General features: G+C 45.1%; 2 protein-coding genes and 1 long non-coding RNA gene across 3 annotated transcripts in view; 2 read left to right on the plus strand and 1 right to left on the minus strand.

Annotated features, from left to right (window-relative positions):
- Positions 1 to 157: 157 nt before the first annotated feature.
- On the minus strand, positions 158 to 7364 carry idh1 (isocitrate dehydrogenase (NADP(+)) 1). The gene is made up of 9 exons (XM_062403028.1): positions 7169 to 7364; positions 6006 to 6135; positions 3648 to 3939; positions 2800 to 2902; positions 2226 to 2403; positions 1977 to 2128; positions 1743 to 1883; positions 1478 to 1640; positions 158 to 1074 (listed from the first exon to the last, which is right to left on the minus strand). Exons 2-9 carry the CDS (start codon positions 6125 to 6127, stop codon positions 981 to 983), a joined length of 1245 nt encoding a protein of 414 aa, XP_062259012.1. The 5' UTR covers positions 6128 to 6135; positions 7169 to 7364; the 3' UTR covers positions 158 to 980.
- On the plus strand, positions 4665 to 7024 carry LOC133967528 (uncharacterized). Its single transcript, XR_009924042.1, has 2 exons — positions 4665 to 4765; positions 5975 to 7024. It is a non-coding gene; the product is annotated as an uncharacterized LOC133967528 (long non-coding RNA).
- Positions 7365 to 10375: 3011 nt separating the features above from the next.
- kcnh3 (potassium voltage-gated channel, subfamily H (eag-related), member 3) overlaps positions 10376 to 25772 on the plus strand; it is a 76231-nt gene continuing 60834 nt past the window's right edge. The window contains exon 1 of the mRNA XM_062403017.1: positions 10376 to 10744. Within this exon, the coding sequence (XP_062259001.1) occupies positions 10669 to 10744 (76 nt within the window). The 5' untranslated portion in view covers positions 10376 to 10668. The remainder of the gene's footprint in view (positions 10745 to 25772) is intronic.

Consider the following 25772-nt stretch of genomic DNA (forward strand, 5'->3'; position numbering starts at 1 on the left):
ATCTCAGTGTTGTGATGTGTGTATGTGATCGGGCAGCAACTTGATTTGATAAAACTTTATAAAGAGACGTTATAATTTTCAAAAAGTATGTAAGACACTGTCTGGCAATAGTTTAACTAAAAAACCTTTTAAATATAAAAATCTAGGAGTTTAAGTAGGTTATTTAGTTTAAAATTTTAATGGCACGATTATTCCTAATGTTTCATATCTACAGGGAAGAAAGAGAAACACACTTTATTGTGAAATTCATTCATCATCATTTCATCTGACATGGTTTCACACAGGGAACCAACAAGTCAAGTGATGATTACAAACCGACGTGATGACAAAGTGGAGATTAACAGACTCACACACAACAGAAGTACAAAATAAATACACTTCATATACCAACTGTGACTGGTAAAGTTAATGCGAGTCTAAAATCTAAAAGCACGTCACGTGGTCTGAAGGGTCAGAGCCTCTGTGTGATTAGTACAAACCACAGCGTCAGTTCATATCTTATCTGCTTGAAGATGTTTAACAGTAAAGTGTGTTTGTGTGCGAGGACTCTACGCCTGAGGTCTAGATGGAACGTTACAAGACGTAGAGACGGGAATCAAACCTGTGACTCTGACAGGAATGAGGGTCGGACTCGGTCCCGTCTCGCACAGATCAACAGATAGACGCTCGCTGCAGGGACCTCGTGCGATTAGTGTAAACGAGGTCGTGTGTCCAGCTTCATTGGTGGACGGGACTAATGTTTGAGTTGTGGTGTCTTTGTCTACTAGTGTGTCATTAACAGGAAGTCGTCTTGCTTCAGGACGAGGCCCCCGGGTTAATTGGACCCTAAGTTAAGGAATGACTGGATGTCCTGGCGTCCTGCGCTCGCTGCTCCGGTGGTGACTGCAGCGGCTGCGTGTTGGTCTGTGTGCATGAGGATGTGTTTTATTTGATGTGTTTGTGTTTGTGTTTGAGCTGCAGAGTCGCAGGGGGTTGTGAGATCACAGTTTGGGTTGGTTGGTCATCTTCAGCTTCAGGTTTTCTGCCAGTTTGTCCAGGAACTCGAATGTGTTCATGTAGTCAGCGCGTTTCACACTGCAAACAGGAAGAGAGGAAAAACAAATTCATAATTGAATATTATATCATTTTACTTTGAAAAGATACTGAGTTTTACTGCAGGGTTTCCATTTCCTGTCCTCAAGCCGGGATCAGACTGCCGGGGTTTTAAAATCCGGAATGATTTTGAAACCGGACGCCTCAGGAACTAGAAGAGAATCTTTCATCTCTCTGATCTCAAACATTCTGACACAACATCTCACGACTCCTCGGTCGTGACCTCATGAGACAGAAGGTGCAAACAGAAAGACACAATGGACACTCGCTCTAAGCTAGAAGGACGTGTGTGAGAAATCAAATAACCATGATTTGAAATAGATTTAATGAAGAAGGGACAAAACGGAGAAACCTAAACCGAGGGGGAGTTTTCGAGGAGACTCACTTCGGGAGCCCTTTGATGCAGATCGCCAGGTCCTTGGTCATGAAGCCGGCCTCGATGGTCTCGATGCAGACGGCCTCCAGGGCCTCGGAGAACACGCGCAGCTCCGTGTTGTCGTCCAGCTTCGCTCGGTGGAGGAGCCCCCGGGTCCACGCGAAGATGGAGGCTGCAGCAGACACGAGCGTATGGAACATGAATCCAGGTTATCAGTTTAGGGGATTGGTTTGGCTTGCTGCTGAAAGCCCAGGTGTGTGCACCAGTCTCCTACCGATGGGATTGGTGGAGGTCTCTTTCCCCTGCTGGTGCTGCCGGTAGTGGCGGGTCACGGTGCCGTGGGCGGCCTCCGACTCCACCGTGCGTCCGTCGGGACAGATCAGCACGCTGGTCATCATGCCCAGGGAGCCGTAGCCTGGAACAGTCACCGAGAGAATCCACATTAGAGAAACGATTTAAACCGACAAACAAACTCCAGAGTTGTTCTCCAGCTCGGCACACGTCCCACCTTGTGCCACCGAGTCGGACTGCACGTCTCCATCGTAGTTCTTGCAGGCCCAGATGAAGCCTCCGTCGGACTTCATGACCTGAGCCACCATGTCGTCGATCAGACGGTGCTCGTACCAGATGCTCTGTGCCTCAAACTGAGCTCGATACTCCCTGTGACACAAAGAGGCGGGTTGAGCTCGGATCTATGGTGGAGTGTGTGTGTGTGTGTCTTGCAGTTGTGTGTTGAGAGACAGACGTCGGCCCTTACTTCTCGTAGATCTCCTGGAAGATGTCCTTGAAGCGCCCGTCGTACTTCTTCAGGATGGTGTTCTTGGTGCTGAGGTACAGAACCTGGCCTTTGGTCAGAGCCATCTGGAACGAGCTGTGAGCAAAGTCCTTGATGGATTTATCGGTGTTGTACATCGCCAGAGCCACGCCGCCGGTGCCTGGACACACACAAACACACACAAATGAGTTTCTCACAACCAAAGACGCACAAATAATCAATGATAAACTTAGTGTGTTCATTACATGATGTGCAGTCTGATATGTTGAAACTGTATTTCAGCTCAGTGTTTGGTTTCTAGTGATAAAACCAGAACAGGTTATTGGATACAATATTATAGAAACTAAAATAGATAAACTGGATCTTATATTCTCCTGTTTACTATATTTTAGAGAAAATGTTTTTGTAAAAGCTTTATCGATATCTATATCTACATTATGATCGTCTGCATCTTTGCTTTAAGATGATTTTCATTTGAGGCAGAACTAAGATGAATCCTGTCTGACCCACTTTGTAATTGACACGTGCTTGTGAAGAATGACCGAAAGTCTCTTACCCTCAAATTGATTAACCAGATATTTAACCGGCGCTCCGTCTGTGGGGGTGTAGGTGATCTCCACCTTCCCCGGGCTGGGCACCACGAAGTCTGTGGCTTTGTACTGTGGAGGAGCAGAGACAGGATTAATACTAGAAACCACAAGGCTGTTCACACCTCAGAGGAAACAGGAGTGTACCGGTCAACATGGAGCACACTCTTCATCCCACTCATTATAATAATGACACATTTTATTTGTATAGGACTTTAAAGGCTTAAAAGCAAAGTGGATTGACACTTGAATAAGAAAGAGCAGAAACTAAAACCAGAAATCTCAGTTGTTAGGAATAGACACCTTGAAAATTTACAGCACATCAGTAAATAGATGCAAAAGTATTATTTTGTTATAAATACAAATTAAATAAAAAGAGATTAAAATGTGGCTACAAGGAAAACATGCTCCAATCCAACAGATTTCTATTAAATCATAAAATCATAAAATCATAAAAAATGAATAGTGTGCAGCGAGCAGCCTGACGACTCTCCTCTGAGGGGAGGACTGTTGACTTTGGCACAGTGTGATGTCACAGCAGCTCGGACAGGCTGCACACTCTGTTCCACAGGACTCATGAGCAAACACAATTCTTAACGGAGTCTCTCCTGACGAACCCACAATGTGGGACATCAGTGGAAGTGGCTCATGGATGAGTTCACAGAGGTTTGAGGATGGACATCACTGTCCTCAGGGTGTTTCATTGATAACAGACAGAGTTGGTTCTGAGAATCTTCACACAGGAAGTTACTCTCTCATAACTTGTACAGCTATCGTCCTGCTTCCCTTTGGCAGCTCACACAGCAGGAGGACGCACCTGGTCTCCGTGGGCGTGTCTGCCGATGATGATGGGCTTGGTCCAGCCGGGCACCAGGCGGGGGATGTTCTTGCAGATGATGGCCTCTCGGAACACCGTGCCCCCCAGGATGTTACGGATGGTGCCGTTGGGCGAGCGCCACATCTGCTTGAGCTTGAACTCCTCCACCCGGTGCTCGTCTGGCGTGATGGTGGCACACTTGATGCCCACGCTGTAGCGCTGGACCGCCTCGGCAGCGTCCACCGTCACCTTGTCGTCGGTGGCGTCGCGGTTCTCCATGCCGAGGTCATAGCTTTGAAGAGAACACAGAGAGAACCCATTGAACCAGTGGCACCAGAGAGTCAGAGGCAAACAACCTGTTCTATATTCTGCAAACATATTTTGGTCGGTAAAAACAGTTTGATGTGGATGCACAAGTATGAAATATGAGAATAAACACAAAATCTAGTTCTAGTTTTAACAGCAGAGGCAGGAGACGCCATCTTCTACTCTGTAGCTCAGCAGCTCCAGGAGGAACTAACAGAGCTCGGTGGTGAACGTTAGAGCTCCGGCTGTGATCTGAACCATAATCACTTTGTTAAAGCACAGAACCTGCTGTCAGGGCTTTAGTCGTTCCATATCTTTACTAATCATATTCCTCTCAAGACAAGAAACCATGCTCCCATCAAGAACATCCATTAACCCCCTGCACCAGTTCCTCTGCCAGCTCCTGAAACTCAGATTCTTTTAGACCTGACTGCGACTCAGAGATCTGCAAAACACGGGCATTAGAGGAAGGGAAGGGAGACAGGGAATCAGGTGTGTGTGGGGGGGGGGGGGGGGTAGAGATCCACTGTTTCTCTGGAAGGAAGTAGTGAGAGAAGGAAGCACACTTCACCTAGATACTTATTATTCTTATCACGCCCTTCAGAGCCTGTGTGCTTTCTCGTGCACTCGCTGGCTTTGTTTAAGAGCGGCAATGACCTCTTACCCACTTTCTCTCTCTCTCCCCCCCCCCCCCCCCCCTCCCCCACACCCCAGAGGCTGACACCAAACCACAACAACACAACGCTGAATTACTGATGACTGGTGGATGAACCACAGAGGACAGAGAGGCGGACGCACACACAGGGATTAAAGTAAGTAAAGTGCGGGTGTCTCGGGGGGGCAGGGGTTGATCACATGTCCGGCACCCTGCTGTGTTAGTGCACGTTAACTAACTGGTTAAGTTAGTGGGCAACTGGCACAGATCAAGATCATGTGACCTGCAGGCTCTCGTAAGCAGGCTCTCGTAAGCAGGTTCTCAGACGGTCGGACAGGCTGGTAAAAACTTGATGGACTTTTCAACAGCCCTTCAATAAAAACCTGTTTTTTTAACCCAATAAAAAAGGGGTGTGTCTCTGGTCCCATTGCCAGTAGAGAAGATGATTCTCCGTTTTCAGAATGTTTACCTACACGTCACATTTCCCTCGCTGCCCATCAGAGCCGGAGCCTCTTGTTTCACATGCACTTAACAGAAAACCTGCTCGAGGCCTGTGAGACGGACACGCTTCACCCTTTGAGATGCGTGTTCACAAAGTTAATAGTTTTCTATTCTACAATATGTAGACCTGTGAACAGCAGGTGGATCATTGTTTGATTTTCAACCTCCTACTTTATTACGAAATACTCTTTCAACACCACGTGTGATTAAACTTGTTCTTACGAGACCTGTTGCACAATAAATCATCAACTTTGTACGTCAGTGCAAAAAAATACTGACAAAATCTATAAAATCTGACTAAAAGAGGAGGAAACCAAACTCTGAAAGATGACTCCTTGTGATCACTTCACAGGAATGACTGATTCATATAGAGGGATGTAACGTCGGTGAGTTGAACTTCATGTAATGGTTATGAAAGTAAAATACACCAGGCTCCGGACAAAGTCCACACAGGAGATAAGAAGAGACCTGAGGTTAAACGAGGAACTGGACCCTCCTGTCACCCGAGGGCTGTAAACGCACATAATGACAGATGAGCAGATGAGATAGCAACAACCTTAGAGCAAAACAGTCGTTAGAGTCAAGGCTCCAGATAAACCCCACCCGGGTTTCTAACAAACTCACAAACCTCTTCTTCAGGAGCCTATCAGATGTTCTCATTAGCGTCTCTGCCTTTCCTGCTTCCTGAACGAGTCAAACTAGAAATCCCAGCACTGCAGGATATGTCACTTTCAGTCGTCCCTGCTGGGAGCATGATAGTTTGCCCAGTGCACACGTCCCTCAAGCAAAACTTTAATAACACAACGTATATCTACTCAGGTATAATCTGCATAAGGGTCTTTACAAGTTTTGCATGTGTCTGCAGCACCACTGTAAAGACACCGGGGCGTCCTCACCTGTGCAGGTCGAGCTCCAGGTAGGGGAAGATGAGCTTCTCCTTGATGAGCTCCCAGATGACACGAGTCATCTCATCTCCCTGCATCTCCACCACGGAGCCGGACTTGATCTTCTGAGACATCTTAGAGGCTGGAGGGACACACGGGGACAGAAAGAGACGTCAGGAGACAACATGTCAGAGAGAGTGGATGAAGTATTCTATTAGTTTACACTGTGTGAAAATATATTAATCAGCAAATATTCAGATACTAATTAATCGTTTAGCTTGTTATCTCAGTTCCATGAGTTTGTGGAGGACGGTTTTTAGTTTCCCAACAGAACTTGATGAAAAAGTTAAAGTGTCTTTAAGGGACTGATGTTTGTGAGTGTGTGTCTTTCACTGCAGATCCAAATGAAAATCTGGATCTCGTGATTCTCCTGGTTTCATGAGGAGACTGTCTTTTATTGTTTTCAGCATTTCATGAAAAAGACGACTCATTAATTACTTTACAGAGAAAACCACTGGAAAACGAATCCATTATGAAAATAAGCCCAGAAACTGACACCACTGTGAAAAGTGTGACCCTGTGAATGACTCCACAGTTTCCTCAATGAATGAGCTCTTTGAATCTCTGCAGAAACAGTGACTCAGCACGAATTTGCTCCACAATCCTCTTAAGTGGGAGTTCCAGTGTGAAGCCCTGAGGCTCACGTTGCACCAGACATCTGAACGTCCACTGTCTTTTCTACAAGACAAGAACTGGACCCAGTGGGACATGTTGAAGTTACGTAAGTCTGCAGCCTGCAGGTGGTGGCCTGATGGGGAGGAGACACACACACCCAGCCAATCCAGAGCAACACACTCCATGCATCCCCTGTCTCTGCTGTTATCATTGATATTAAAGATGATTAATGTGTCGTTTTAAAGCAGAAACATGAAAACAGGAAGGAAGCTGAGGCCTCAGAGGATCGTCATGTTTCCTTCGGTCATGTCTAACACGTCGTTTTCAATAAAGATCAGTAGTTTGAATATTATTTACTCCAGCAAATAGAGGAATTTATTTGTACTTCCTGTATTTAGCTTGTTTGTGTTGTAGCCTCATTAGCATCACTGGATGGATTAGCCCGATGCTCTGAACGACGCGGTGGTTTCATCCGGAATAAGAAGGTTCGTGGATCTCACCTGGTTCCGGTCAGAGTTCAGCGACACGAGCAGAGACGAGCAGCGGAGGAGGGTGAAGGTCTGAGCGGTGCCAACCGGAGAACTGAGCCCGGAGAGGAGACGCCTTCATCCCTGTCCCACTCACTTCCGCCTCCAGGCTTCACCCACAAGGACACCGGCCAATCAGAGAGGAGGAGGACGTGTCTGCAGCCAATCAGAAAAAACCACGAAGTGGAGAGGGGGAGGAGTTTGGCTGGGCGGGGTCTGTGAAAACTGATCGTTTATTAAACTTTTAACAAATAAATTTTTCTTTTCTTCGTTACACTATTTAAAATCTGTGTTGGTTTTATTTTACACTTCTTTAAATATAATTTTTCCTTGGAGTGGAAATACTTTTTCAAAATGTTCTGTTCTTGTTTCTTTGGGATTTTTTCATAGTTTAAATCATCAAATGAAACTTGAATAAACATAAGAATTGAAAACTAAAATAGAGAGACATGAATGTAGAGTGAAATTAAATAACATGAAATAATAACATAAAAAAAAACTAATAATGGTCCATGATAAAAAAATGTATGAAATGTTAAATAAATAAATGACGGGGGGGGGGATTCAAATCAAATATGGTTATAACATGAAGTTTAATTCCTTTACGAATGACTTAATAAAAGCTCGAACTGTTTGACTGTTTCACATGAATGGTGGTAGTTTCCCTTAGATTACTAAAACAGCGCCCCCTAGAAATGCCTTCTGCAGTAAACTGGCAGCCCGTGTGGAGGAGGACGGTACTGCACTCCGGCAGAAGATAAGATAAGATCAGACTGTATTGATCCGCACACCGCGGAAAGGAAACACGTCAGAGGAAGAGCAGGTGGTGAACCGAGATGACGTCACTGCTGAAGTGAAGCGTCAGTGACGGTGAAGAGAAACAAATGATCATCAAGAGAAGTTTGTCTTCTGATCCGAGACAGAACAGAGTCAGTGTCAGGGTTCTAACTGAGGTGAGCTTCTGTGAGGAGCGAGTTCCTGGATGAGAAGCTTTGAACGAAAATGGAGATAGAACTGGAGAACCTGTGGACAGAAGAACCTATGAGCTGGAGAACATGTGGACAGAAGAACCTATGAGCTGGAGAACATGTGGACAGAAGAACCTATAACTAGAGAACATGTGGACAGAAGAGACTATGAGCTGGAGAACCTGTGGTCTGGAACCTCTTGGCCTCTGAGAAGTTCTGTGTCATGTCTCCATTGAAAAGTTGTGGACCTGACACCAGGTAAGTCAAACACAAAGGTCCTCTCTGCTCTGTGTTGTGTGTTGTTGGTCTTCCTGTCATCTTGTTTGTGGCTCTTGTTGTTGTTGTTGTTTGTGTTCAGATCGTGTGTTTGTTTGATGGTTCTGTTTCTTCTTTGCTCTGAGACTCAATAGCTTTAGCTTCATTTGGATTGCCATGGCACCTGATAGATGAGAGAAAGCACGTGGATCTAAGCTACACATCTGTCAGTTAGTATTGTGTAGTGTGTAATACTCAGCCTGTCACGTTTGGATGAGGTAACAGACTTTGCAGAGCTGCCTTCATAAGCTTTAATATTAAAAACATACACAAGAGGTTTGTCTCTGACACGTGATGTGTTTGATGTGTCGATGTGAAACTGTTGATGTTGTTGACTTCTCGAAGACAAAATGAAACTGCATAAAACCACATGTTTTACTATTTTAAAATATTCTGTTTCAAATCTAAAAGCATGAATATTTAATTATAACCAGAGTTGCATGTCACAGTTTGTGCTTTTTTAAAGGAGGAGGCAATAACCGTTTGTCTAAAGATCAAATTATCTTCTGCATCTTATCAACATGTTGTGACACCAGTTATAAAAATATAATCCTGTGAAGAATCTCTGCAGGGGAACATCAGAGCAGCAGAACTTAAACAAGTAATAAAAGACATAATAATGATGATGATAATGATACACAGCACAATAGAAAATGTATTAACGAAATGAATACAGCACTTAACTGAGATCGGTACAAAGTCATATATTATTAATAGAAGTTTATATATGCATGGTATTTATACAGATTGATGCACTTGAGGTGAAATCTATTTCCTCTCCTGATGGTGTGAGTCCGTTCATTAAATCATTTCATGTCCAAACCTGCTTCTGTTCTCAACCCATTCCCACTTCTTTCTTTTTATTAAAACACTGAATCTGTTTAGTCTTGTTAGACTTATTATTACAATTAGATGTGAGAAAATAAGAAATGATAATTCACTATGATTAGCAGGTCTCTTCTCACAAGCTGTAGATCATCCAGAACTTACTGCTGGACTAAAGCTGCACGGCCCCAGGGTTGTGTCTCTGTGGCCATTAGAAGGTTTTAGTTTATGAATATGATGGAATTGACACATCAAATTAACGACCTTATGTCCGCCCAGTTCAATTCAGTAAGATTATAGATCTTAAAACTAAACATCCTCAGCCCTGCAGCCTTCAGGAAAACATTAAAACAGAGACGATTTTCATATGAGCTCATTCATCTGCATGTGAAATTAAAAATATGCTCTTCATTTCAACCGAGAAGTCTAATATGTTAACAAACATGTACATCATATACTTTATAGTTTTTAACTTGAACTTGCAGTGTAACACCGATAGATGGCAGCATCTAGTTGCAGTGAGAAGCGAGTCTCCTGCTGCACGGAGCCATGTGGCCCCGAGGAAACACGAGAGGCAGCTCAGTGGTTTCCCATTTTATAATTTAACATAAAATAAAATAATTAAAGAAAGAAAAAACCTTCTATTGTTAATATATTGTCAAAATTATACGTTGAAATGGATGCATTGCATTGTAACTTGCAAACTTGCAGGAAAGTGAATTTTCTTTGTCCCCCCCACCCCCCGCCCCGTGTCATCAGGACCATAAACTGTAAACATCGTGTTTATTCTTTATTATCTCAGTGAGCAGCAGACACAGCTTCTCTTTGTCTCACACCTCCACTGTGAAGCAGGACCTCTGCTCGGGGTCATGTGACTGCATCTGCTCTCAGTTGTGGCAAGATAACCACGCAACGAGAGAGAGAGAGGTGGGGGGAGGGAGAGAGAGAGAGGGGTGGGGGGAGTGAGAGAGAGAAAGGGAGAGAGAGAGGGAGCTGAGGAGGAGCTTGCTGCTATAAGATTGACTCCACGCACCATCAGCACCAAACTTGCCTCCATCCATCCTCCCTGGCGCACTCGCTCTTTTCCACCGCGCTCCGTCCTTCTCAACCCCTGCTCTGGTTCTCTCCTCCGCCGGAAGGTGCCCAGGTGCATCCCGCGGGTTCACACGCGCTCTCCGCTGAGTTGATTATGGTCACAACCCCCGCGGTGCCAAGGTGGAGCCACCGCGCGTGTCTCGGATCGGTGCGCTCCTCCAGGGGCTGGGATGCGCACCGGGCACCTCTCGCTTCTTGCCGGGTTTCGGGTCTGACCAGGAGTCTGGCCCGGGGCGTCGCGCCAGGAGGAGCCAGTCCACCCGGAGCAGGATGCCGGTGATGAGAGGGCTGCTGGCCCCGCAGAACACCTTCCTGGACACCATCGCCACCCGCTTCGATGGCACCCGTGAGTACCCAGAGCTTTGTACCTGGTCCAGAACCTGCACCTCATCTGAACTTCAGACGGAGCCTGCACTGTGTTGAACATGTCCACCACATAGATCCATGTGTCAACTTGTGACATGAGGAGTTTTCTCTTGGGTCAAACTTTCAAAGTTGTTACTACTTCCACCTTTCCACTCTGATAGAAGGATTCAGTGATGTGAATCCCAGGCTGTGTTACCTGAGAAGATGTGATCTGCAGGTTTCACACATGCATTAGAACAAAGCACATTTTAATTTCACCAGTGTTCAACCTGAAAGTTTTAGGAATGCACATGGAAGCCTGCAGGTGCACGAACAGCCCTGTGTCAGTGTTGTGTTGTTTTCTTCCAGATGTTTGCAGCTGCATGCATTAAGGTTGTTCCAGCTCGTTGTGGTTCTATGATTCAGGCGACGGTCACTTCCATCATGTCTCTATCGTGTCTGCACGTGTCCAGGCTTCACTGTCCTCCAGCCTCCACGGCTCTGACTCAAACCCTGTTTATTCTGCTCACTATCATCACACAGCAGCTGAGATGACGCTGGACTGAGGGATGCATGTATTGACCCTTTATCTTTTCTTCTTCTTTGGCGAGGGAGTCTTGTGAACAGATGCGATGAGCAGCCCGTGTGTGTTCGGGCCCCTGCTGGTTAGGTGGGCGGGCGAGAAAGGCTTGTGTGGCGTGTTTGTGTTTCCTTCTGCGTGGATCACTCAGGTCGATGGGAGTTTGTGAGTCTGTCTTTGTGTGAGGCCCGAGCCAGTGTCGCCGCGAAACTGGTGACATGTAACAGCAGGATGGAAGAAACGATTATCTGACCACGCAGCAGGCAAGTCGCTCAAAGGCACATCAAGAGCTCCCTCCTCTCTCCTCTCTCCTCCTCCTCTTGTCTCCTCTCCTCTCTCCTCTCTCCTCTCTCCTCTCTCCTCCTCCTCTTGTCTCCTCTCCTCTCTCCTCTCTCCTCTCTCCTCCTCCTCTTGTCTCCTCTCCTCTCTCCTCTCTCCTCTCTCCTCTCTGCAAAGCACAGAAGTGAGTTGTGAGCTTTGTCTCTGAGGCTTCTGGGAATCTGCTGTGAGGATGAGAAGCAAAGAGAAAAGACCAGCGACTCCTCAGTGCTGTGTTGTCCTGAGTCTTCAGCCTCTCTGCTGCTCGGTGGCACATGACAGAGGCGCTGCAGCCACACATACTTCAGGTCTCAATCACTGTAATCATGGATTGTTCTGCATTATTCAGAGGAGACGCTGCGTGCGCACAAACACACACAACCTTCCTATAAGCTGACACACAAGTCAAACAATGAGATGGAGCTGATCCCCTTCTCCTCCACATGTTCTGTAGATTAGCCCTCGCAGCTCCATCACAGGACGAGGTGCAGATAATAACACGTCTCCAGCCGTGCATGTGCAGTCATTGTAATTAACTGGCATGGATGTCAAGAATTCATTGTGGCCTTTCTGCCTGTCAGAGGGGGGCGGGGGTGTTGAGATGAACGGCTGTGGGGGTGGGGAGGCTGGGAGTGCGAGATGCAAGAGTGTGTGTGTCACCGCCCTGGTGGGAGGAAAGGGTATTTCAGGACATCTAAATATAAATGGATTACAGGGCTCGCTCTGACAAACAAACGATGTGACTTCAGTTCCTCGTTTATTCAAAGAGGAGTCAGGAGAAGGACGGTGTCTTTGTGTTTCGTGTCGTGTGTGTCTGAGGTTCTTTGTTGTGTTGAGAATCGAATGGGAATCAGCATCACTTTAAAGAGCCACTCGTCTCTGGCAGGAGTCGACCTGAGAGCTCATTCAGTTTGTGCAGCTGCTCCATTGTTCACTCGTCTCAGCCGTTGGAAACGTCTCAGGTTTTAACTTTTACTAGACGAGGAAAAAAGCTGTTTTTAAAAAAACAACAGATGTTTGGAAACAATGGTGTCGTCTGGACGCCTCTTGCTGATTGGATCTTTTCTGTCCCTTTTCTAATCAGTCCTCTCTGATTCGTCAGCCGTCATTATTCTCAAGTGTTACCGACCCTGTAATTAACAATGATGCAACTGTTAACATGGAGGAGACGAGCTGTTATCTGTGTTATCTGTGAAATGTGTGAATGTGATATGAGCTCTGAGGTGTGTTGGTAGAATCTCTGATGAGAATAGTTGTTGGTTCGAGTCCTTAGCTTCCTTTATTGATTGGAACAGACCCAATCTGAAACATAACAAACACATCAAACGCACATCTGGTGTGACTGTGCAGCACAGTTGTGCGTCATGTGGATAATTTCTCTGCGTTTGACTCACAGGATGTTCTGCTGTCATTCAGACTGATACACATGGCACATGAGCACCAACGTTAAAGCCACAACACTTGACCTTGACCCACACACACACATACACACACACAGTCGCACACACCTTAATAAGTAGCTGAAGTGCTGCAACACACTGCAGTTATACATCGCAGCTTCTGAATCACACACTGGGAGGAAGGTTATTATTTATAGACCCCTCTCATGACGAATATCGTAGCCAACACCTCAGACGCTCATGAGGAAGGAGAACATGCACACGTGTACACACACACACACACACACACACACACACACACACACACACACACACACACACAAACACACACGTGTACCTTTTATAAACATGAGATCTGTCATGACAGAGCACCCTGTGAATTTGCGTTTATTTATTTTCATCCTGCAATCAGCAGGCTCCTGCAGAGTTCTCATTTGAACCATAATTTAGAATTTGTTCATATTTGGAACTGACAGTCTGGAGGAAGCTGTGGAGCGACTGAGTTCTCTGAAGACTCAGCGTCAACCTCCGTTCAATCAACGTTCATCTGCTGCTGCGCTCCCAGAGCAGCAGCAGCTGGGCGGGACAGCACCAGGCAATTGGCCCTATTAATTGAGTGGGTCTTGGCTTGGTCCTAATCAGGTTAGGGCCTGCGCCCTGCTCTTAACGAGGACATGTGCAGACCAGCGCCCTGCATGTGCTTCCACTGACTCTGAATCTGCCCCCCCCCCCCCCCCCCCTGTCCTGCTAACAGCTGAGATTTAGCTGCAACAAAAGGAGAATTAACATTGTTATGTATTTTAGGTGAGGTTGAGTTGTGTCTTTGAATAAAGCAACAAACTATACATGTTTAGATTTTACTTTTGTGTAAAATGCAAATACAATCCAGTTTTGCATGAACCTGGTTGTGTCAAACTATCACATCCTGTTTTCCAAATCAGAATCAAATCATATCTTCTGGGAAACTGATTCATTTGATCCTAATTAAACCACATTTGTTGAAGAATCCTCGTGTGTTGCACTAAATGAATCAGCAGCGAAGCAACAACCGTGTTGTTTGGACCGATAATGATCTTAATTCCATAAAACAAAATACGAAGATACAAGTCAGAGTGATTTTCTCCTTTTCACGATCTTTCATCTCCATCTTCGTCTTATCTCCTGATGCTGACTTCATCTCAAAGCCCATTTGCTCCAGTCGCAGAGAAATAGGCTTTGTGACACTGTGTCTCTCTAACGGTGAAATAACTGTCAAATTATCTGACATGTCTTCTCCTCCCTTCATCTGCCGCTTCCTGTCGTTCATTAGCCGCCTCCCACCTCTCCTCTTGTTATTCGCGTCATTCGCTGGATGTGTGTCGGTGGGAGAATCAGTGGACGTGGCCCCGAGCTGCAGCGAGGACGACTGTCACCACTTTCCTGTGCCCTGTGTTTGTGTGTCTGTGAGCGTGTGTGTATGTTTGACAGCACGGATAAGCGGTGCAGCATTGTGGCGTCTCGGTTGTGTGTGTCTCCAGAGGCGCTTTGTGTTGAAACTCCCTGGTGGCTCCTTGTCAGGCAGCAGCAGATGTAAAGATCGGCCTGATAATGAAGCCGGGCTCCGTCACCACGTTCATCATCCTCACTGAGCATCGAACCAAACACAAAGTGAAGCCGGGACTTTTACTTTCTCACAGTTGTGTCTCTATTGTTTTAGACAAAAGTGATGACACTGGTATCAGGTTGAGGAGCATATGCAAGTTTAAACATTGCATCCCTCACACGTCCATAGAACCAAACCTGAAGAACCTGAGAGTGTAATTCTTCTGTAGCGATTACGGAAAAGTCAGTGAATCATCCAAAAAGCATTTGGATTTATCCTCTGGAAACTATGAATCTATAAATATATGGCATTATTACAATCCATCCCACAGGGGAGATATTCCAGCTTGGACCAAAGTGGTGGACTGACAATAATAAGTTGTGTGAATGATCAGTATGAAACTGTCAACGCAGCTATCTCAAATTGATTTCACAAAAGGAGCAGAAAGTCTTCCACATGTTCTAATGTATAATTTATCATTCTGAGTCTTTTACATTCACGCGTCCTCGAGGAAAGATCAGTGGAGAGCTGCTGAGTTGACGCTGAAGGTCTCTGGTGTGAAGCCTCTGATACACGGAGGCCGAGGGAGGATGAGCTGTAGGAAGCACAAGACACTGGTCATTACAGATGAAGCACCTCGATGGCTCCTGTGAGATGAGCTGCAGGTGACGGAGGCAGAATCAGGAGTCAGCTGATTGAATGGGGACGGGGGGGCAGAGCGACCTGGATACCACAGCGTTGGAAATGAGGAGAAAAGGTAATTTTGAAGAAAGTGTAGGAAGATTCAAGATCTTCATTGTCATCATACCCTGATACAATGAGGCTTGTCTCTCCATCTATTTATAGGTGAAGTAATATATAGAAATAAAGCTTGAAAACAACTGTAGCAGCAGCTTTAGCAAATAAGCATATACAGAAGGTTCATAGTCATATTGATAGCAGGAGAAACTGTTTTATCAAGTGGTGCAAAACCAGAATGAATGATCTTCGTCACACCGGCAACATGTGGCCTCTGATGTAAATATATTCCATTAACGACTGGGATTCTTTCAGTGGAACAAAACAGCCTCTTAAAAATGGAATAATACATTTTGTTTCTAGGTCAACGATGATAAACAATCATGTGAATTTAAACAAAGGGTGAATTACAAAAGTTTGTCGTTAACCAGTGTAAAGTGTGTTATCACCAGTGAGGCAGAGCAGCAGAGAGACGGGGGAGGATTCCATGATGGGAAATGAGGAGGGGAAGGGCGGGTAATGGTTTGGGGGGGGGGGAGTAATGAGGGGGTGTGGTAACAGCAGATGTGATCAAAATGCAAAACCAGGAAGATGAAGAGGACGGATGGGTTTTATTCTTATAGCACAGAGAATTCAGAAAATACTCAGACGATCCCACCGGTTGTGATGCAGGTGTTCGGGCTGGACTCTGTTTTTTAACTTTGCATAACTTTTAACATTCACACAACAACCTTCACAACACACTGGAGGAGAGACAGCACCTCCTGCGTCTCCTGCTCAGCCTCCTCTTTGATGGAGGGAGGTTTCATGTTGGTTTCACTCTGTCTTCTCTGCAGTCGTGACCTTGTGGCCTCGTTCCTCTGCTGCTGGTTCACTCACTCCACTCTTCACCCTCTGTGACTCACACCCCCAGCTGCAGGACTGCACTGGAGACCCGCCCTGCTCGGCCTCGGATACACATCTCCTGCCGCTGATCCTGGTCGATGTGTAATGAGAGCTGGTCCGTTAGGTGTGTGGTGTTGGACCGGGGGGGAGAATCAACCACAGCGTTAATCAGACGAGCTCTGAAGCACATTCATCATCATGAGAGCTCCTGGGACCAGAGAGCTCGGCTTTGTGAAGAGCTCGCTTCATTAATTCTGAATTTCACAGAGTCCATTTTGCACTTACACTTTGCCCACAGTCACATGATGATGAAGATGATAATCAATGATGAGAGAACTCGCTTACTCAATTAGATTTTTAATAGATGGATAATTTCCACTATTCAGTGAAAAGCTCCCGGAACTGAGATCTACACAAAGATTTTACACACACACACACACACACACACACACACACACACACACATAGTCGGCTGCATTTTCTGACAGCAGTGAGTGACTTGAAATCAATATCTCCCCAACAACAGAACCCAACTCATCCATTATTTACAGCTGCTGTTGAAACTGGAAGTTTTCTCCGTCCAGATTCTTGTTGCTGCGGCTGAAGGTGAATCTATGAAACACTTCCTCCTTCAAGCTGTTTATACAAAAACTGAACGTCTACAGCAGATCTGTGATCAGCGGCTCGATCAGGTTCAGATGCAAAGTGATTTTAAATGGAGGAAACGCTGCGTTGGGAGTCTCCGACTGTGGTTCATGGCACAACGGCCCAGTTTGCATAAAGTAATGAGGCAACGTACAGAACTCCCGGTTCAGATCCAGTCAGGGTTTATAGTCTCTGAACAGTATTTGTTTCGGATGCATTATGTCCCAGAAACTTCCCTTACCCCAGAATCGATCTGTAAGTTTGAGTTTCTCTTGTTTTCACCGTCCAAGCAGACGGTGAAACCTCAGACTCTGCAGGAGGCGTCTTTAATTCTTAGTTTCTTCAGAGCACAATCTGAGCTGCTGGGTCGATCAGTACAGATCATTGATCAACTGCCTCCTTTAACAATATATATTCATCATTTATAATGTACATTTTGCATGTGCAGGTTCACGAGGAGGCAAACAGTCAACCTGGTTCAGCTGTCCTCAGCTTTCCTGCATTATCTCTCACAACCTGTTGCAACACATGGGTCAGATGAAGTCAAGATGCTCTGACTGTCGAGGAGCAGCAGAGAGAGGAGGTGGATCCAGATAACGTTTCTGCTGCCGATCAAAAGGACTGAGTGTCCGGGCTCTGCTGGCGAGCCTCTTGAAAAGCTCCAGAGGAGAAGGTGTCAACGTGTCAAGTTGAATCTTGTTCTCTTTTCTCCACCTCATTGAAGTTTGTGTGGTTTCTTCTTTAAGACCCAGAGACGAGTGTTGGAGCAGCCGTTCTTTTTACTTCAGCGATGTCAGAGTGTTATTGGAGCAGGTTTTGCGTTGTAGCCGTGTGGAGGTGAATCAGATCGGCTGAGGGAAGCAGAAAAAGGTTGAGGTGCAGACGGAGATAGAAATAGAATCCAAAGCAGGTGGTCAATGAAGATGTCCCCGTGTGTGAAGGAAATGATGGAGGCATAAGACATGAGTGTGCAGCAGGAGGAGGTGGAGGAGGACGGAGCCGGGGACTGTAATGGCAGTAAATGAAAGTGATGAAGCCAGAGTGACGGGGGGGCACATCAGAGCGCTCGCTCTGAACTAATACGTTCAAATAGGAAGCAGATGAATCCAGGCTGCGGCCTCATTAAGCCTCGGACTCACAGCGCCTCATGGAAAGGGCAGAATCATTTATGTGAACCAGGTCTCGACCGAAAACACAAATGAAAGAAATAGATGCAGAAACCTAAATGTCTTGTTTTGATCGTGGACACTCTGGTGGATTTCATGAAAATGTTTCCACAAGCATTCATTTAGCTAATTAGTAATTCTTATAATTTCATTAGAGTGAATCCGATCTCCCTGATTCTCGTTTCTTCAAACCACAAATTAAAAGCAAACGCTCATCCAGCATCTTCTGAACCTTACAGCGAACACTAAGCTCTGCCTCCAGCGACAGTGACTAATTCCTCCTTCCACCGTTATGTGCTCTTCACTCGACATATTCAGGCTTAAACTCTGGCCTCCATCCATATTGTAATCTCCTCATTTCAACCTCGGAGTCAAAGTGGCAGCATCAGGCGGGGGAGCAGATGCAGGCGGCTGCTTTGAACTCGATGCCAAACGCTGTATGATGTGTGAGTCACCAACCTGGACGGATCAGAGGGCGTCTTCTGATGAGCTGCAAACCCATGGCGTACAGTGGATGTGACGCGTGACACAGTGAGGAAGAGCGAGTCGTAAAGACACCAAAGACCGGAGATCGCTTTAGGTTTGTGAATCGTCTTGTTCGGGATCATTTCACTGGAAAGCACCAAAGTTCATGCTGCTCTGATGGGAGAGGCTGTGGATGTAAAGCAGCCTGAAGTCACCAGATGGAGCCTGATTTCCCCAAGGGCGCCCTCCTGTCGCTGGGTTTAAAGACGTCCTGCAGGCGAACACACAGAACACATATGGATGTACAGCTCTTATGAAGCCACGGGGTATTATTCTGTCAAAGATGCAAAAGAGCAGGGGAAGTCAAGAGGAGGCCGATGAAGGAAGAAGTGAGAGAATCAGGAATCTGACGCTCGCTCCTTCTCCCTCTGTGTGAGAAAACGGATGTTTCCTCCACAGCATCATTCGTCTGATATTATGTCACCAAGTAAATCACTGGTTCTGCAGCTGAGATCTGAAGACGTGGATTCACACGTCGGCTCAAACAGGCGCTTGTCAATGAAACTAGATATCAGATACTGACTCAGCAGAAAACAAACATTATTACGTGATCATCTCAGGATGAAATGTCGTTAAAAGAAAAAGAAAAGATGAGTTAATATAAAGAGAAAAAAATAAAAGAATAAATTAATAAATGCAAATTGAAATATAGTCATACAAAGTTTCTAAAAATGGTTATTTCAGCTATTTTGCATTTATTCATTTATTTCTATGTATAGTTTTAGATTCTCAAATTAAGTATTAACCTTTTCTTTATATTCTTAACTTTTAAAACGTATTCATTATTCATATCCCTGTTGTTTACCATATTGCTTTTGCTTTTCCTAATAAATTCTATTCTACGCACTGTTGAAACATTTAGTCTCGTGCCACCATGAGGTTGACATTTCAGTTTTTACAGTTTGACTGACGGTGAATTGAAACTTCAAGTTGTTCTTTGATTTTGAATATTGTAGATGTTCTATCTTTGCTCCCTCATGCAGTGAGACCTCAACCCTGTCCTCAGGCAGCATGTGTGTTCTGAACTCCTGAATCCAGATCTACATGCACAGACCGAGTCTGTCACTTTGAGATGAGGGGAATTAACGAAGTTTAGCATCTGTCTGTGAGGAGAGTGAAACCTCAGAGCAGCTTTTCACTCCCAGTAGGCTCCTCTCTGCAATATGCTCCTGCTCATTCACATTCATGTCTGTTTGTTTGTTTAGTGATTGGTAGATGACCATTATATTGCATCATAAGCCCGCGCCGCTCCTCGCCAGTTTGCCATCGCTTCCTGCTTTTGTTTAATTCTGGCAAATATTGACTGTGGGCAAAGCGCCGACTCTCGTTTCCAATATCAAAAGGCCAATAAAGAAAACCAGCGAGGTTTTCTAAGGCCGGGCTCCGGGAGAGGCAGCTGGGAGAAAAGCTCTGGATGCACCTGTTACCAGACAGATTGGTTCTACTGCGCTTTACTGGTGTTGGTGTTTATGAGCCCGGTTTAATTTCTTGTTTCATTTCTCTCTCTCTCTCTCTCTCTCTCTGAGGTTTTGTCGCTCAGGCTGCATCACATGTTCCCACGCTGTTCAATTATGAAAGACCAAACAACACGAGCGGCATCGTTAGCCTGCATATGTTCGCTTCCCTCTGAAGACGGAGAGGGATTAAAGCAGCAGATCAATAAACGGCTCTGCTCTGGTCAAACACGTTAATCCCTCAGCTGGGACGGGCTGCAGCCGTGACAGTCAAAGACACATTCACCCACTAACACACACATTCACCCACTAACACACACATTCACCCACTAACACACACATTCACACACTAACACACACATTCACCCACTAACACACACATTCACCCACTAACACACATCCACCCACTAACACACACATTCACCCACTAACACACACAATCACCCACTAACACACACATTCACCCACTAACACAAACATTCACCCACTTACACACACATTCACCCACTAACACACACATTCACCCACTAACACACACATTCACCCACTAACACACACATTCACCCACTAACACACACATTCACCCACTTACACACACATTCACCCACTAACACACACATTCACCCACTAACACACACATTCACCCATTAACACACACATTCACCCACTTACACACACATTCACCCACTAACACACACATTCACCCACTAACACACACATTCACCCACTAACACACACATTCACCCATTAACACACACATTCACCCACTAACACACAAATTCACCCACTAACACACACATTCACCCACTTACACACGCATTCACCCACTAATACACACATTCACCCACTAACACACACATTCACCCACTTACACACACATTCACCCACTTACACACACATTCACCCACTAACACACACACATTCACCCACTAACACACCCACTAACACACAAATTCACCCACTAACACACACATTCACCCACTAACACACACATTCACCCACTAACACACACATTCACCCACTAACACACACATTCACCCACTAACACACACATTCACCCACTTACACACACATTCACCCACTGACACACACATTCACCCACTGACACACACATTCACCCACTTACACACACATTCACCCACTTACACACACATCACCCACTAACACACACATTCACCCACTAACACACACATTCACCCACTAACAAACACATTCACCCACTAACACACACATTCACCCACTTACACACACATTCACCCACTAACACACACATTCATACACTAACACACACATTCACACACTAACACAAACATTCACCCACTTACACACACATTCACCCACTAACACACACATTCACCCACTAACAAACACATTCACCCACTTACACACACATTCACCCACTTACACACACATTCACCCACTGACACACACATTCACCCACTGACACACACATTCACCCACAGACACACACATTCACCCACTAACACACACATTCAGATATTCTAACGCTGTCACTTTAAACCCTGCGCTTGCACTCTAAAGTTCCCTCATTGTGTTTCCTTACCTCCAGCTTCAGCTCTTCTCTCTTTCAAGCTGCTTCTTTGCTTCTGGATTTCTATTGGCTGCAACAGGTTTGCAGCCAATAGAAAGTCAGGTGTTGTGTCCGTCTTCGTTTCCATTACTTTTGCTGTTGGTACTTTTCCATACATGTGCAGAAGCAGAAGAGCTGAAGCTTGAGTGCAAGAGCAAAGACCACGCTCCTGAATAAAATCTGCAAGAAATCCATATGAGTCAAGAATATGATTCCTATGTGTGAGCAGAATACTTTATTTAAATGTGTTTTAGTATGCAGAGCGGTTTGAGGATAGAACTGAGCAGATCTTTATTTCATTCCCTCGTCTGCTGCTCTGTCGGCTGCAGAGGAACCGTGACTGAGTGGCTTCTCAACTCTGCAGCTCTTCACTGTCAAACTAATTGGTTGTACGTGTGAATCCAGCCTCATTTGGGGGCCTTTCTGTGTGTGTGTCTGTGTGTGTGCAGGTGTGTGTATCGGATGTGTGGCTTCCAGCCCTTTGCATTATTACCACCTTTCTTAATATAGCCTGCGAGAGTCATGAGATTATACAATAACGGCAGCGTGTCCAATCGACGAGGGAGAGTGTCGTGCGTGATTCTCCCTCGACCGAATTGTTCGAGTGCCTGAGGCGTTGTGCTGCTTCACTCCATCTGATTATGGCCTGATAATTATTAAAATGCCAAACATGATGGTGTGTGAAGAATGTTGTTTTTCTTGTGGTTGGAAATGAGGAGGAAGAAGATCCCTGGCTCTCAGCGAGCTGGTGATGTCATTTCAGTTTCCTTTGGCCTCTTGTGCTGCGGATCTGAGGGAAACATCGTCATGGACAAATATATATAAATGTGACTGGTGCAGTCAGTGTACGGATCAATCTCTAGTTTCAAATCTCTGTATAAAGTCAATGAGATCATAAAGCACTGTGTACATTAGGGGCGGAGATACTGTGTGATTGATGGAGTCTCAGGAGTTGCCAGGCTTCTGACATGGCGTTGGACAAAATGTCAAACTCGAGGCTTCATAACAATAAAATCTACGTCTAAGAAAATCAGTAACAGCTTAAAATTTGATTACATAATTAGTTAAACTCCAGAAGAAATCACACCTCACTCAATGCCACCAATTCATCTTTAGTTTTCCTGCTGGTGACGACTCCATCAGAGGCGTGGAGTCCATGTTCTGCAGCATCAGTCTCATCCTGGACGCTGAGGACAAACTAACCTGAGGATTAAATGGTTTGAATGTCGTTTGAGGATGTTTCTCTGTGAGGGGGTGGGGGGGGGGGGGATGACTCCACCTGATGGATGTGATTAAAGAATCTGGAGTTCCTCGGAGAAGTGGGTCAGTTTGCTGAGGAGCAGCACAACATGACCTGGATGAGAAGAACGTCTTCATCAGAACATCCAGCTGCTCCTGGACGATAACGTCTGACTGGGAGTCAGACCCCCCCCCCCCCCCGCTGTTTAACAGTGTGTGTGGAGATACTTATCAATAACCAGTTATGATTTATTCTTTTTTCCAATATGAAGTTTACCGATGATAATATCTTGTAATATCAAAACTGTTTTTCAAACATGACTCTGAACTGATTCAGACGAACATGATGTCATCAGGTTAAAATAACCTGATGACATCATGAATCCAACAGTTTAAGGTTTGAATTGATGAATCCATGAACCATAGCTGGATATTATTGATGCCTCAATAACAAACATCTTCTCATTTCTCACACATTCTGCTTGAGAATCATTTTTTTATAGGAAAGTGTTTTATGAAGCAGAAAAACAAGACTCGAAGTTTTCACCTTCAACTAAGATTCACTTGTTACCGGCTGTGGTTCCCTCTTCATCGTGTGTGTGTATGTGTGTGTGTGTGTGTGTGTGCTGACCTGGGTTGTGTGTTACTCTTCAGATGTGAACGTTACGCTTGAGGAGGAGCGAGGTGAGGAGCACATGTTTGTTTGAGCTGCAGCGACTGAACGAAGGAAACGCTTCACGTACATCATGAACACATTCAGACTGCAGCTTCTCTCTTTCATCGCACACATCATATATATCGGCGTAAAGTGTGCATGTGTGTGTGTGTGTGTGTGTGTGTGTGTGTGGGGGGGGTAGGCTTCTTACTTACTGCTGCCTAGCCACAGCGACATATCTGTCAAATCTATCTTTCACTTTCACAGTTGTTTAATGCAAATGAACTATAACTATTAATAAATATCTAAAATTTGCATATTTTTGCAGCAGGAAGCTGGAAAAGTGTGAAATGTCTTTGAAAACATTCAGTTTGTCGCAGTGAGCCTGTGATTGAACTGTTACAGGCGAAATGATCTGTTAACAGAGTTTCTGACACAGAGAAGAAACCAACTGGTTGAAATCAAGCACATCAATTAAAATGGTTATAAAAGAGATAAAAGAACAATAATAACTTTGAAGTGAAAGTAAAATCACCAGCTGCTCAGAGGTGAAGGCTTTGAACAGATCAGAGATGGAGCCTGTGGCCTCAATAGAATATTAAAACTAACTGGGAGCCGATGGAATGTCAGTAAAAGTGAAATACCCCAAAAATATTTTTTTTAAACCCACTGAAATTCACACTATTGTGTTTCGTGCCTCCTCACTCCTCAAGCATCAAAGTCAAACTCTCGACCTGAGCTCTGTCTGAGCACGGCCTTTCTGAAGCTGTGGTTTAAATGTTGTTGTCTGGACTTGAGAGACAAGTTGTGTGAAATATTAAATCTTTCAGTTCTGCTGCTCACATTGATCACATGCGTTTCAACGCAATCAAACTCTCGACCTGCGTCCGAGAAAAACACACAAGTTCTTCAAAGCTCAACCAGTGAGACGGTCAAAGTCAAAATGCTTCAGACATCACACAAGATGGAAGAAGATGAGACGTCATCCGCTGACTTCTGGAAACTTTCTGTGCAGCCTTTGCTCTTTAGCTTCTTTCCTTTGTGGTGGAGAATGGAGAGGAGAGCAGGGGAAGGCTGACGGAGGGAGACGGATGGAGCAGACATCGCTCACCCAGACAAACCAGTGTACGCCGAGATGACAGATGGGTCTGGATGGCACCATGAAATATTTAGCGGAGGTAAATGGAGGAGGAGGCGTCGGTGGTGCTCCGTCAAGTCAGGACGGTCTGTACTGTTTTCATCTGCATGCATTAGCTCCGAGGCCTGATCGGTCACCGGGACACTCGTCTCTTTGTTCCTCTTTTGTCTCCTCCACGTCTCGGCCTTGAGCTTCACCTGTCGGAGCCGCTTTCTACTGGTCAGGGACCAGTGCTTATAGAAGTAAAAACCATTAATCATCCTATTTGTAGGTATGATAATTCCTAAGATGCTGTCATCAAACACTGACAGAGAAAAAATTCAATATTTGGAAAAACTTACTCTGTAAAATAGAAGATATTTTTATCCACAAACATAAACGTAGATGTAGATTCGTGTGTGAAAGGCTCATATCAACCATTCAGCTAATATTGAATCCATTGTCCTGTAATGTATAACTGTGCATGTTGGTTTCTTATACCTTGAGCGTTTATTAGATCTCAAATAAAAACAATAGCACATGAATTAAAAGCCGGCCTCTTGTAGTTCTTCTTCTGAAGTCACTTCCTTCCTCCGCCTTTCAATGTTTACAACCGACAAAGAAACATTTAAGTTCTTCATTTCTTTTTCAGAGGACAGTTTCCTGTGAGCAGAATGAAAAGTCTTCATGGTTTTGTTCAGTTTGTAGATGAGACTCTGATTATTGAACTTTCAGTTTCCCTCCTTCCTCTTCCACAAACCCAGATTCTCACGTGAACATGGTCCGTGAAACAGAGTCATGTGACGCTGAAGCATGATTGACACCTGTGTCCCCAGTGTGTGTTCATGTCTATCTATAGTCATGAGGACAAATACCATCGTTGTGAGGACATTTTGTGTGCGTGTGCTTGTGTGTACTGTTGCTGAGGGCTGCTGAAGCTTAGACAAATGAGCATCAAATAGCAATCTCTCAAGTGTTGGATGGCACTGACACACAAACACACACACACACACACACACACAGGTCTGTCCACTTGTCTATTTATACGTCTGTCTGTCCGTTTCTCCCTTCATGATCAGAGTCTGCCTCTCTGTCCGTCCATCTGTTCATCCATTCATCTGCGTGTCCATCCAA

The sequence above is a fragment of the Platichthys flesus genome, chromosome 13 (assembly GCF_949316205.1).
Source record: "Platichthys flesus chromosome 13, fPlaFle2.1, whole genome shotgun sequence".
In the NCBI taxonomy this organism is placed as follows: Eukaryota; Metazoa; Chordata; class Actinopteri; order Pleuronectiformes; family Pleuronectidae; genus Platichthys; species Platichthys flesus.